The sequence below is a fragment of the Condylura cristata genome, unplaced genomic scaffold (genome assembly GCF_000260355.1).
Source record: "Condylura cristata isolate star-nosed mole 26May11 unplaced genomic scaffold, ConCri1.0 scaffold00014, whole genome shotgun sequence".
Classification (NCBI taxonomy): Eukaryota; Metazoa; Chordata; class Mammalia; order Eulipotyphla; family Talpidae; genus Condylura; species Condylura cristata.
Genome location: NW_004567115.1, coordinates 28526839 through 28541210, shown reverse-complemented (window position 1 = coordinate 28541210; position 14372 = coordinate 28526839). Strand labels below are relative to the sequence as shown.

Below are 14372 nucleotides of genomic sequence, written 5' to 3'. Positions count from 1 at the left end.
TGGCACAGGGGTGATTTGGTGATGGGAAACCCGTGGGGATTACAATTGAGATGAAAAAAAAATGTGCAAAATGATGTAAAAATAAACTTTTTAATAAAATTATCCTAACAGTAAACATGATTTTAAAAATTAAATCTGGAAATTTTTCGAAATCTGTTGTTGGAGGTGCTTCATCATATGACTTCTAAAGAACAGCCTGTAGACACTTTGGTAACCTGTCTCTAAGATCAATTGATATGTGCTCAAGTCAACATTAAAACTATTTTGTTATTTGTAGGTAAAAGCTAATTATGAAAATAAATTGCACATAGGGAAAAAAAATCACATCAACCTAGATCCCAAAGGAATGACCACTAGATTGGCTTTGTGAGTGCTCTTTCCAGTTAACATGGAAACTGAAACACAACTCTTTGTGCTTATAGTTTACCAAGTTTTAGATCATCAGGGTGCCTGCTTCCCTCCATTTATAAAGAAATCAAATATACATAGTAATGTGGAAAGGATGTTAGCACTGGAGCCAAAAGAACGTTGTATCTAAGAGATACTTGAGTATTTTCTATTATCATTATCTAGTTAACTAGACATCCAATCCTATGTTAGAGTAGATATGCCCCCAAATGCTTCAGAATCAGTTTTTAAAGAACCATGAACCAATAACTGCATTTTATAGATTCATTAACCAAGAAAAAATCTTTGAGTATCTCTTATATATCTTGATTCAAATAATATAGCTACTATGGTGCATCAGGCCACATGAAAAGGAAAAGGAAAAACTTTAAATAGCAATTAAGTCATTTCAGGATTTAAACATAACCAAAATCAGTCTTAGGAAATATGTCAGACTGTTTTTAAGGGAAAATGTTAAGATATTTTTATGATTATAATACATACCTTGTTGAGCTAAAGTTGATCTTAGCATTCCAGTCTTTGACCAAATTTTTACTTGCCCATCTTCTCCGACTGTAAAGAGAAAATAATAATTTATATTTTTACTTTCAGAAAACAAACATTAAATTTGTATATAAAAATCAATAGTAACTATATTAATGCATATTTAAAATTCAAACAATTTTATTCTGACAGTGTTTCATAATTATAAAATATAATTGAAATTAATTTGAAATAATTCAAATAGCCTAACTTCCATGGGAAAAAAAATTTTTGTTTCTTTAATTATAGAAGATCTCTGAGTCTATTATTCAAATGACACTTTTAATGTCAATGAAATCTACATCATAGAATTGAAAGAAAGGTGCTTTCATTATAGTAAGAGTTGGTGTCAAATATTAGTGAGCTAGGACTGGATTGAGTGAATAGTAGACTACTTTTTTGAACAGCTTGTCTGAAAGGGAAAGAACAGAAGTAGTACCTAGAAAGTTATCTTTTTAAAAGAGGGATTTTTATTTGATTCTTCTCAATTTTAGAGGTGAAAAGAAACCGCTGGAAAAGGAGAGATTGAAGACAAAAGCAAGAGAAAAGACTAAGTAAAGTTCTATAGAAGGACCAGGTAGTAAGTGGTTTTAAAACATACCCACAAACTCTTTGTTATTCCTCCTTTCAAGAGATAGTTTAATTTCTCTCACCTTCAGTGTACACTATTCTTCACGACATGTGCCTAACAGAGTGTGGTAGAAATAGGTGGATCATAAAATATACTGTGGCTACCCTCTTGCATCACTCATTTGAGGGAAGCCAGCTTGCATGCTGTTAGAACATTCAAGCAGAACAGGCTTATATAGTGACTATAAGTGACCTAATAAGGCCTGCTAGCAGTCAAAGAGGAACTAAGACTATTTACCCACATTATGGGCATCTTAGAAGCAGAACCTGTAGCTTCAACCACGGCCTCACATGATTTTGGTCCCATGAAGCTTCTTGGCTATAAGTTGGAATCAGACCAAACACCTAAACTGTACCCTGTCCCACAGAAAATATGGAACAAACACCCTTCTTATCTTACAACAGTAACTTTTAGGGCAATTTGTTATTCAACAATAGATAGCCAACATAAATACCTAAAGATGGGAGTCCACAGAAAAAGTTAGAAGACAGGCAAGAGATGGAAAGGAGTGAAGGTCAAGTTAAATGAGTATTTTTTAATTTAAAAGTTTAAAGAATTACAACTTTTATGAGAAGCAGATATGAATAGATAATTCACCAAGGAGGCGATGTAAATAGCCAATAAATATGAAGAAATGTTCACCATCACTTCCAATAAGTTGCAGATTAAAACCACAGCGAGGTATTATCTTCTAAGAATGACACGTTAAAAAGACACCCAACAGCAAATGTTGAAGAGGATGTGGAGAAAAAGGAACCCTATTACACTGTTGGTAAGAATGTAAACTGGTGCAACTGGTACAACCAATATGGAAAGCAATTTGGATATACCTAAAAAACTAAAAATGGAAATACCATACATATTGGTAGCCTTGGTACTCCTAGACATCTATGCAAAGAAAACGAAGCCATCCGTACAAAAATCCCTATTTTCCACAGTTTTCACAGCAGCTTAATTTAAAAAGCCAGGGCATGGAAGCAGCCTAAATGCCTATTGACAGGTGACTAGATCAAGAAGATGTGCTATAGCCATACTATGGAGCCATAAGAAAGGATGAAATGCAACTATTTTCAACAAAATGGGGAGAGCTTGAGAGATTATATATGGTAAAGCAAGTTAGAATAATGAAAACAAACGTTAACACATCAGACAATTCAATAATGTAAAAACACTTTTAAAAACCAGTGATTATTAATACACACTGAAAGATCTGAGGGTAAGAAGGGGAGGGGAAAGAAACAAATTATGGAAAATAAGGGATGGTGGTGGGAAGGAATGACAAAATACTACTGAGAAAATAAATACTTCATTTTGGGACATATATGTTCTATGATGAATTCTATTGAATTCCTTCTTATATTGATTCTCCTAGGAAAAAATAAAAGGAAGGTAGGAAGGTAAGTAGGTAGGGGGGTAAGCAGGGAGGGAGTTAGGGACTAAGGATGGGAAGAAAACTGCAGAGACAGTGAGAAAGGAGAGATCAAGTGGGGGGGGGAGGCAACATGTTGCTAAGTTGGTAAGATGGGTGCAGATTTTGTAGATACTTGAAAAAAAAGAATTACAATTTTCATTTACCCCATACTTAATCATTCCAAAAGTCTTCTTTGATAGAACATTCTCTATACATCACATAAGAAAATTAATAGCCAATGTGACGTTCTGAATTAAAATATTAGCAGTCTGTTGCTACTGTGCCAATTATTTGCTATTAGACAGTAAAAGACACTATTGTAAATAAAAATATTGTTTCTTTGCAAATTTTTTTTTTAATTCTCTAAAAGTGTTGTTACTAAAGACAACTTACCAGTAACCAAAGCTGTCCCTTCATAATTCCATCTTCCTGCAAGGACAGCACCACAGTGAGCTTCTACACTTTTTTCCACTCTTCCTAACTTAGAAATCAGATGAAATTTACCTGAAAGAAATTATACTTACAAAGTTTGTTTCACAGAGTTAATTCAATCAAATAACATCAGTTGCTCATCTACAACTAGACAACAGAACTAGGCACTGGCAACACAAAGGCAAACAATATAATTACTCTTACCGTAAATGAGCACACAAGTGTATTTGGATAACAGATACAAAAACTAAATGTTAAAGTAGTATAATAGAGTATGTATACTATGCTATGATAGTTTAGAAGGACAATCAAACTCTGCTGGGATATGGCCAAAGGGGGGTAAAGAGAAATGTCAAGAAAACCTTGTACGTAAGCAAACTTTTGCACTCTGCATTTTTTTTAAAAGACTGTAGAAAAGCTGGAAAATGTGTAAAAGAGAACAACCAAAATAGCTAAATGGCGTTAAAACATAAACTGAAATAGTAAGACTTTTCAATTTGTAGAAAAATCTCTTCAAAGCAGATAGCACCAAACCAGTAGTTAGAAGCACTCCACAGATAAGAGATGCAGAGACTTTCATAAGGAAAACAACAAAGAAGTAAGGAGATTATTGACCGACTATAGCTTTAGCCTACTCAGCTGTTTGTAACTGGTTGTCCTTAGGTTTCAATATCCTAACCTTTAGACATTTATAGGTTTAGATTTTGGTTTGCTTATGTAGGTCAATGGCACTAGAGTCAGCTCTGTCTAAAGGCCTCCTGTTGAACAGTTGATAATCCCAAATTTTAAAAGACTTACCTTATAAGGCTAGATGCCAGGTAAACAAAAAGTTTATCCATAGGAAGGCAAAAAGTAAACAACTGACATCTTTAAAGGACATAAGAAACTATATGAGACATCAAGGAGACAAATCAAGTGTGCATACAGTAAGTGCTACAGGAAGCCAAAAAAGAGTGATGTGGTTTTGAATGATCATTAGTATTTTCACAGTAAAATAATAATGTAACTACCTAATTAAATTCCCCTCTGATTTATTTTGTTTGAATTCACACTTAAGACTTGTCCACACTCTCCCATCCACGTACTAACCAGGCCAGACCCTCTTAGCTTCTACCCTTCTTAGCTTCTGAGATCTGACCAAATGGGGTGTGGGCTGGGTAGTGGGTGGAACTTGAAGGGATGATGCTTAGTCAGGAGGTAGGAGAGAGATACCAGATGGTTTCACTAACATGTGCAATATAAAGTACCTAAACTAGCAGTCAGATAAAGACAAGCTTGAAAACCAACCCTTGATGGCTGACTAGAGAACTGAAGCACCAGGGAAGGAGCAGTGAGAACAAAGAGGGAAAGAAGCACAATGGTCTCTGGTGGTGGAGTGTGGGTGAGTTGGTGGTAGGTGCACTATGGTGGTAATGCCTGATGGGAATATCCCAATATTACCTCAATTAAAATATATCTATAAATAAATTTAATTTTAAAAGAAAAACAAACAGAAAAAACTTCAAGATTCTGACCTAGTATCAACAATTTATCAACATTTAAGTCAGATGCTTCATATGGTTTTTAAAAACCTTTAATACCTAGTATCCTGTAGTTACTTCACTGATTACCTACCTATTCCCACCAACTAAATTATTCCTGCGTGTTTTACACATAGTCCACATTATTTGTAGCTGTGTTGCAGTACTTTTTATTGGGCTGTGATTCCTTTAGGGCAGGAGGCCATGTCTTAGTCATATTTTTATCTGCAACAGTGCTTTTACATAATCAACATTTCTTAAATTTAACCAATTCAGAAACCAAACTCAGTAACTTAAAAAAATTTTTTTAAAGACACTTTGATTTTCTTTTCTTTCTGAATCTGACAGCTTTCTTTTCCCTCCTGTAATTTTCTAGGCCCTTTACAATGAGCTAGCCCTTTTCTTCATCTACTATACCCTAGTACTATCTCTTCTCTTCTATGATTTCCTTTTGATTTATACTTAGTGTTGGGTCATTTTTCAATAATAAAAGATTACTTGGAATCCAACTGTGTTACTCTATGGGACTATTTACAATTAGTTTGGATGTGTTTTTTAAATGCATTGTTTTACAGAGAAAATAGAAGAGGGCAGAAGTCTCAAATGAGGAAGCTGTAAAGATGACATAGTAAGTGGAAAGCTAATCTTGCAGCCATCATTTATTCCATCTAGGTCTGTTTCACCAAGTGTTAGTATATCACTTAGCACAGAATATCTCATATAATAAACTGCTGCACACAATGAACAAATCAGCAAAGAGATTAACCAAATAAAAAATATTGAGCCAGAAATAAAGGGTCTAGCAATTGTTTTTCAATGTATTCCCTGTTCTAGAAATTGTATGTATTTATATCACTGATATTTCTTATCCTAAAATTGCTAATAATGAATTTTGGAAAAATGCTAAAATTAGTTGTTTCCTTATGACCTCACAAAAGACATACACTTAGTAACTTAGATCAGCTCTTTGTGTAGATTTAGCACTCAATAAAACTATGGCTTTTGTATCTTGCTTGATTATTACAAGTTACTTGATTAATACACCCAAAGCAAAGCACAAATAAAAAAAGTTACATTAAATAAGTATGTTCAAACTCACACATAGACACTTATTTGGTTCTTCTCTCCAACTTTTCTATAACCTTTATTAAAAATGCAAAATGAGCAGGCCCTCCCTGGTGGTGCAGCAGGTTAAAGCACAGCACTAAGAAGCTTAAGTCACTTCAGCATGAGTTCGATACCCGCCTGCCCTGGAGGAGATCCACATGGCGAGGCAGACTTCTCCTGACCCGCCCGCTGCTCCCCTCAGCAGTGTACTTCGTTGATCTGCCTGTTCTGCTCCCACTCTGTCTATGGTGAATCCTCTCACCCTCCGCATCTCTGGCCTGTACCCCAGTTCTGTATGAATAAATGAATAAATGTTTTAAAAAAATGCATGAGCAAAATTAGAGACCAATTAATTTATTTCTAATTATTTGCTAGGGATGAGGCTGGGATGAGCCTATAACAAATATAATTCATTAAACAGACAATGATTTATATTTTAAAACATGGATAAATAAGTCCTGAGGTGTAAAATAAATATTCTGTTATTAAATAAAAGAGAAATGAAAAAGAAAAATTTATAAAAGAGCATCAATACAGAAATAGGCTTTTTAAATATATGAAACACCTTTTCTTTGAGTTAAAAATGAAGAAATGCATATAGAGGGCTCCATGGTGGCCTAGGGTTTAATTTTAGCGCTGTCACCGTGAGGGCCTGAGTTTAATCATTGGCCAGGGAGCTGACCTACATGGCACAGCAGACCTCTCCTGTCTTGCCCACTGCTCCCTTCAGCAGTGTATTTCAGTAGTTCCACCTATTCTGCTCCCTATTCTGTCTCCGGTGAATCCTCTCACCGCAGGTCCCCCACCCCTATAACTCTGCCTATACCCCAGTTCTTTTATGCATAAATAAATAAAATGTTTAAATGCCCTGGAAACATGAGAAGGCTTGGAATAAAAGTGTTAGGAGAAATGGCACTTGAAACACTTTTGCAGACCGACTATTGAAGAGCAGAAATACTTTGGCAGATAGTTGCAAAAAAAAGTCTCAAAGCGGTCAGTAACTACTAATTTCTGATAAAAACTAATCTTTTTCTTTAAAGTGGGACTTAAAAATAGACTCACTAATAAGAGAATGTGTGAATTATTTTAAATATCTAATAAAATGCATTTAAAAAGCAACTTTCACTAAATACAATTTAATGAGTCTTTCATGATTTTACAAAAGATTTTATACCAGAAATTCTTTACATACCAGCCTTCTCAATTCATTTAAAATAACTTATTTTTAAATGCAACTGTTCAAAAAGAGGTAACAATCTTAGGGACAGAATACCTTACAAAAGTCTGCTTTATATATTCTGGCTCCAGGCTCCAAATCAAGAGATCTTTTTTTAATGTAACCACTAACACAAAAAAGGGGGGGGGTACTGGGCAAAGAAAGGGCAATGAAAAAATTAAAACACTATGACCTTTCCTGTTTTGAAAGAAAAAAGTTAAAAGAAAGCTGTTGGCATCTGGAAAAGAAAACTGCTTCATCAATTAAATCTTGAGGAAACTTTTTTTAAATATTGAGTCATATCAAACAAAATGAAAAAGTTCTAGTAATCTACTAATATTCTACTTGTAGTTAACAAGCTACACTATAGTCTTAAAAAATTATTAAGAGGGTAGGTCTCATGTCATGTATTTCATTTATAACAACAGCTTTTATTTTTTAAGTAGCAGGTTAAATGTAAATCGGTTAACTAGTATGTAAAATGACCTCAAATGTTTACCTGGCAAGAAACCCTTTGACCATCTCCTGATAGCACCCACTTCCTTCTTTCATAAAAAAAAAAAAAATTTTTTTTCATCTCTGGAGGCTGTTTTCTGTCTTAACTTTCCACCTCTTTTCTTTGATCTACCATCCCTTTCTCTCTTTCACAAGATCCCAGATATTTCTCATCGTAGCCTTGGAGAAAATACCCAACTACTCTGTCAGTTCTGTCTCCTTCCCACATCTAGTTGTGGCATGTTATGCTATCTTATCTAGTTTTTTTATATAGTAAACCTAAAAATAAAATGAAACATTAAGAGTTTCTCAAGAGTCATATTTTCTTATTTTATCTTGCAAATTTATCTTCTAAATTGCTTCTTTTTACTTTAAACTTTTTCCCCTATCAAAATAAGTGTTTTATCTAAAGCCAATATGAATTGAGAACCAAGCAATTATTTTTTTAAGTGTAATTAAGTAATTTTAATAATTCAGGGAAGTAGAAAACAAATATTATCAAGACTAACTATATTTACTGTCCACATTCACCAGATAAAAGTAATCCTCACATATTGTTGAGGTTAAAAAGGAAAATGCAAATAAAATATGTAGTGTGCCATATAATTAAAAAGATGAAATGAGAAAATGCACATATGTCCGTTTATTTTTGCCAGAAGAAACAGACAAGACAAACCAGAATGAAAGAGACTGGTCACTTACAGGGAGTCACTAGAAACAGGGTGCAGTGACAAGATCCTTAGTATACTTTTTGTATAGATTTGACTTTGAGAAACTATCCATATTAATATTAACAGCTAAAAAAAACTCAGATCAGGGCCCTCTCTGGTGGTGCAACGGGTTAAAGTTGCTGTAGCCATTTCACCATCAGTTGGATCCCCCGCCAGGGAGGTGACCTACATGGTGTGGCAGACCTCTCCAGACCCACCCGCAGCTGTTTCCCTCAGCAGTGTACTTTGTGGACCTGCCAGTTTTCTCCCAGCTCTGCCTCTGGTAGAATCCTCTCACCACTCCTGCACTTCTGGCCTGTACCCCCGTTCTGTATGCATAAATCAATAAATATTTTTTTAAAAAATCAGATCAACCATGCAGGAGGAAGACAGACTTTAAATGGAAATAAATTAAAAATAATACATTTAATTTTACTTTATGTGAATAACATTACCATACTTAAGCAGGGGGACAATAAAAGTAACTTTCAAACAAAGGACTCTGGCTCCATATCCTCAGTATAAAGATTAAAATAACAGTAAACAAATACTGGAACAATTTTTGTGTGGTGGTATGGCTTAGCAATTCTGAAACAACCTACTGTGCATTGCAGTATTGAACAAATGAGCAAATATATTGAGAATAAGGGATCCAGAATTCCCTACTGTTTTCAAGTATGGGGATAGAGCAGAGTGGCAGGAACATTAGAATTAACCCTGTGATATGGACACTATCAAAGTGAACTCATGATTCTAGTATAGAAGGCAGGCAGGCAGGAAGGGAGATGGGAAGGGAAACACAGGGAGGAAGTCTGAAAGACAAATAGCTGCACTTATATTCCTGTTTCATAGCTGTGTCCCCTGAAAGAGTCATGACGCAAATATATACCATTGAAATGAATACACCTACAATTTTCATTTTGATTTTTAAATACCATTAACCACCCCAAAAAGAAAGAAAAGGTCCCTTTTGGAGAACTACATGACCATCCTGGAATATCTTGCACCAGCAAAGAAGTGCTCAAAAATGATGAAGACACATACCAAAAAAATAAAAATCACTGGGACTAGTTTGATGGGATCACCAATGAATGAATCTGGGAATTTTAACATTAAAAATTTTAAGTGACCATAACCTGACATAAGCAAGTAAGTGGGCAGAAGAAGGGAGGTACTTCCTTACTATCGAATATCAACTAATCAACATGGAAGGAATTATGGAATTTAAAAAAAATCATTGTTTGGTAATCTTAGTAATAAATGATTCAGTTGAGAATCACCAATGGCTGCTGAAATAGTAGGAAGAAGTTTAAGGGGAAGTGAATATTTTCACATAGTCTGAAAATATCCTTTCACAAATTATCTTTTAAAAGGGAGTACTGTAACTTTACAGTGGATTAATTTACTGAACATAACCTCTTGAAATAACCAAAGTTGATATTACCAATAATTGATGAAATATCATAAATCTCCCAATCTGATATCCAAAGAATTGCTACCTAAAGTATATAAACTGAATCTATCATGAGGAAAGAGCAAACAAACACAAATTGAGGGATAGTCTAATAAAATAATAGGCCTATAATTATTCAAAACTACCAACATCATAAAAGAAATACCGAGGAGTTTCTTCAGATTTAAGGATAGAAGACTATGCTAAAAGCAAAAACAAAACAGAAAAAACAAACTTTTATTAAAAAAATTAACAAAATTTGAATATGAATAGTAGATTAGATAACAGTATTGCATCAATATTAAATTTCCTGATTTTAAGTAACGCATTAGAGTTATGTAACAGAAAATCATTATCCTTAGGAAATGCACAGTAGTATTTTTGGTTAAAGTGCATTAGAAATTAGCCTCAAATGTTTCAGAAAAAAGTATGGGTAGAAAGAGGGTGAGATATGCAGGAGTTACTTGCATAATTCTTATAATCTTTCTTTAAACACAAAATGAAAAGCTTTTTCTAAAAAAATACATCTTTCAACTATTTACAACAAAATTGCATGCACAAAAAAAGACAATGACCCTTGAATGACAAATAGAAGACTAGTTTATGCATTAAGAGCTACTAGAATGCAAAAAGAAGTAGGAAAAACTAAGCTGTGTTTGGAGTCCTGCTAGGACAGTACAACCCATAAAAGGGAGAAGCAGCTGCTATACAGAACCTCTCTGCTGTTTTTAATTCAGGGGCATACACCCACTTTGGACACTTTAAAACATGGGGACTATAATGGAGAAGGGTACATACAGTGGGTGTGTAGGACACAGGTGCCCCTCGGTGAACTACAGGAGTACTAATACAGAGCAGGGATGGGCAACTTGAGCCTGTGATTCTCACACAAGAACCAGAAATGGGGGTGGTGTGGGATACCCAGATTGGATCACCTACATCCCCTCTTAGAGACTGTTATTCCAAGCTGTGCCACTGATATATGAAACACTTGTCCTACCTCTCTCCAAAGCCAAGACAGCATTAACCAGAATTTGAAACACCCAGAATTTAAGAACTGGAGTGACTGCCCAGGGGTAACTGCTCCATATTTGAAAGACAAAGAGAGTAATTCCTAGGTTTTGATCTTGTCTTCATTATAATCCCCCTACCCAGTACTCTTTCTGGCTATAATCCCATGAAATTAGAAAACCACTATTTTTAAAAAGGGAAAATATGAAAAACATGGAGACCATAAAACACTCTGCTTAACACCTATTGGGTTAAAGAACAAAGTAAAGTAGAATTCAAAAAATATCTCAAGACTAATAAAAACAAGGAAACAAGCTCTCAGAATTTAAGGGATGACGTAAAAATGATCTTTTAAGCGGAAAGATAATTCCAATATAGGCCATATTAAAAAGCAAGAAAAATTCCACATAAAAAACTTAGCACTGCACTTAAGACACTTTGAAGGAAAAAAAAGTAGTAAACAAGACCTATAGCTAGTAGAAGGATGGAAGGATGGAAATAATAAAAACAAGGGGAAAAAATGAAATAAAAAATCAAAATACCATAAAAAAGAAGAGAGAAAGCATCAATAAAGGAATTAGAAACAAAAGAGAAGACATTACCACAAATAGCACAGAAAAAGCATCATAAAAAATTACTATGAATAACTATATAACAATAAATTCAGTAACTTTGAAGAAATGGAAAAGTTTCTAGAATATAGTTTACCAAGACTAAACCAAATAGAGTGTTAGGGAATCAATCACAGTCATATAAATTGAAACAATAATCAAAAATCTCCCCCCCCAAAGCAAAAGCCCAAGGCTAGCTATAAAAACAAATCCTATTTTTTTCATTCTTTTCAAATTCCAAGAAGAGGTAATGTTCCCTAACATATTTTATGATGGCAACATTACCCTGACACCCAAACCAAAGAGAGCACAAGAAAAGGACCTACTGACCAATATCCCTGATGAATACTGATGAAAAATCTTCAACAAAATACTAGCATTTCAAATTCAACGATACTCTAAAAGGCCTATTATGTCATGATCAAGTGGGATATATCCCAGGGATGTGAGAGTGACTTAATATATGTTAATCAACCAATTTAATACATTATATCAATAAAATAAAATATAAAAATCACATAATGCCAACAAATGCAAAGAAAGCATTTGTCTAGATTCAACATCTATTTATGACAACTCTTAATGAGATGGAAACAAAGGAACTTACCTCAACATAATATAGATTTATTATAAACTTATAATACTTAATGGTGAAAAACTGAAAGCCTTCCCTTGAAGATCAGGAACAAGGCAAGTATGCTCACTGTCACCAAATCTGTTTAATTTGCTATTAGAACTTTTAGTTAGAGCAATCAACAATATCAGGATGTAAAAGAAATCCACCTTGGAAAGAAGTGAAACTATTACTGTCTACAGATAACATAAAACTACATGTAGAACAACCTCATGACGTCACCAAAAAAAAAAGTTGTAAGAATTTCGTTAGTGGACACAAAATATAGCAGGTTACAAAATCAAAATACAAAAATCTGCAATTTTTATATACAAGTGAGGGAGAAGAAAAAGAAATTAAAAAAATAATTCCATTCACAATCACATCAAAAAGAATCAAATACCTGGAAACTAATCTAACCAAGGAAGTAAAGGACTTCACACAATGAAAAACCATTAAGACTCTACTAAAGGATAAGGAATAAGACATAAAGAGATGGAAAGATCATCTACACTCATGAATGAGAAGAATCTATATAATCAAAACTACTGTCCTACCAAAAGCTGTATGTAGATTCAATGCAATCTCCACTAAAATGCAATTGGTACACTTTTAGAAAATAGAACAAAATATACTTATACTAATATAGAGGTACAAAAGGCTAAAGCAATCCAAGCAATCCTGAGAAAAAGGGACAAAAATGGAAGTACCATCTTTCCTGACTATACTAGAAAGCAAAATCAATTAAATAATATTGTATTGGAATAAAAATAGACACAGGATCGATGTAACAGAACTGAATGCCCCAGAAATAAACATATACTAATATTAATATATTAATATTAAATTAATGGCAAAAGAGCCATGACCATACAATGGAAAAAGGAGTCTCTTCAACAAATTGTGGTAGGAAAATTGGACATAACATAAAACATAAAATGGAATGCAATTGGATCACTCTAACTCCATACAAAAAAAAAAATCAAAATGGATTAAAGACTTAGATGTAAAATCTGCAACAATAAAATACAAAGAAGAAAAAACATTGGTGATTGTCCTATGACATCAAAAATAAAGATATTTTTGGAGACTTAACCCCTATTGCAAAGGAAATAAAAGCAATATTTAACTGGGATTACCTCAAATTAAAAAGTCTTTACACAGTGGGAAAAAAAATGTAAGTAGATTAAAACACATCCTACTAAATGGAAGAAAATACTCAGACATTATGTAACAGATAAAGGGTTAGAAAGCAAACTTATGACTCAGCAATCCCCCTTTGGACATGGTACTCTAGCTCAAGAAATTTTATGGCCTACAGTGTTCCTGGCAACATTATTTACAATAGTTAGAATGTGGAAACAAATTAAATACCCATTGATAGAGGGTAAAATGCACTATAGCAACACACTGGATATACTGTATATAAGGAGAAAACAATCCTTTCAGGTAACTTATTCAAAACAATTACAAAAACCTTTTTACTCACCAATAATAAAGTTATGGTCAAATCAAATAAATTTCCAGTGTTTACAAGAAATTAACATGCACTACAAAATAAAGGCTATATTTAACAGGTACTAAATAATATGTGTTATACCCATGTTTTTTTGCTATGGTTATGTTATAAAGGTAAATTTGAAGAATGACAAACCAAAACTTAACAACTAGTGAGAGAAAAGAAAAAACAGAGATATACATTCATTATTAATCTTTCATGACAAGTTTTATAATCACAAACCAAGTGATTACATCGAAAATGAATAAAACGTTTGGATGAAGGTATGCTGATCCACTAATATCAATTTTGTAAAATAATGAAGAGTAAGTCAAACTAGCATGTTTTTAAATTTAATCAAGTACATATATTTTAAAACTCACCATCAGAACTTGTGAGGACGAAGCTTTCTGCTTGAGTCTGTTTCTTTTTGCCTAAACTTTTTGGAAACCAGTGAAGATCTATTGGGTAAATATCATCAGGAAGTTTTACTATTTGACTTGTTTCACTGGTTAACAGGTTCCACTTCACTATCTGGTGATCATCACTACATGAATACAGTTCTTCAGCAGTAGTCCAGCCCACACAGCTTACTAATTCTTGATGTGACATTATGTTAAGGAGATCTAAGATATAAAAGTCTTATACCTTAATAAATAAGATGATTTCCAGATGTAGCTTATGAGGAAATAAAATAGGGTAAAACATTCCAAGTTTCCAAATGTATTTTTCAT

General features: G+C 33.7%; 1 protein-coding gene across 4 annotated transcripts in view; it reads right to left on the bottom strand.

The window, feature by feature from the left end:
- Positions 1-14372, bottom strand: part of IFT80 (intraflagellar transport 80) — a 90860-nt gene that overhangs the window by 61166 nt on the left and 15322 nt on the right. For 3 of the 4 annotated variants that reach the window (XM_012724977.1, XM_004682300.2, XM_012724978.1), the window contains 3 exons: positions 14022-14243; positions 3366-3476; positions 892-960 (listed from right to left, as the gene is read on the bottom strand). In XM_012724977.1, the coding sequence (XP_012580431.1) occupies positions 892-960; positions 3366-3476; positions 14022-14243 (402 nt within the window). The remainder of the gene's footprint in view (positions 1-891; positions 961-3365; positions 3477-14021; positions 14244-14372) is intronic. The other variant, XM_012724979.1, reaches the window with a different exon arrangement.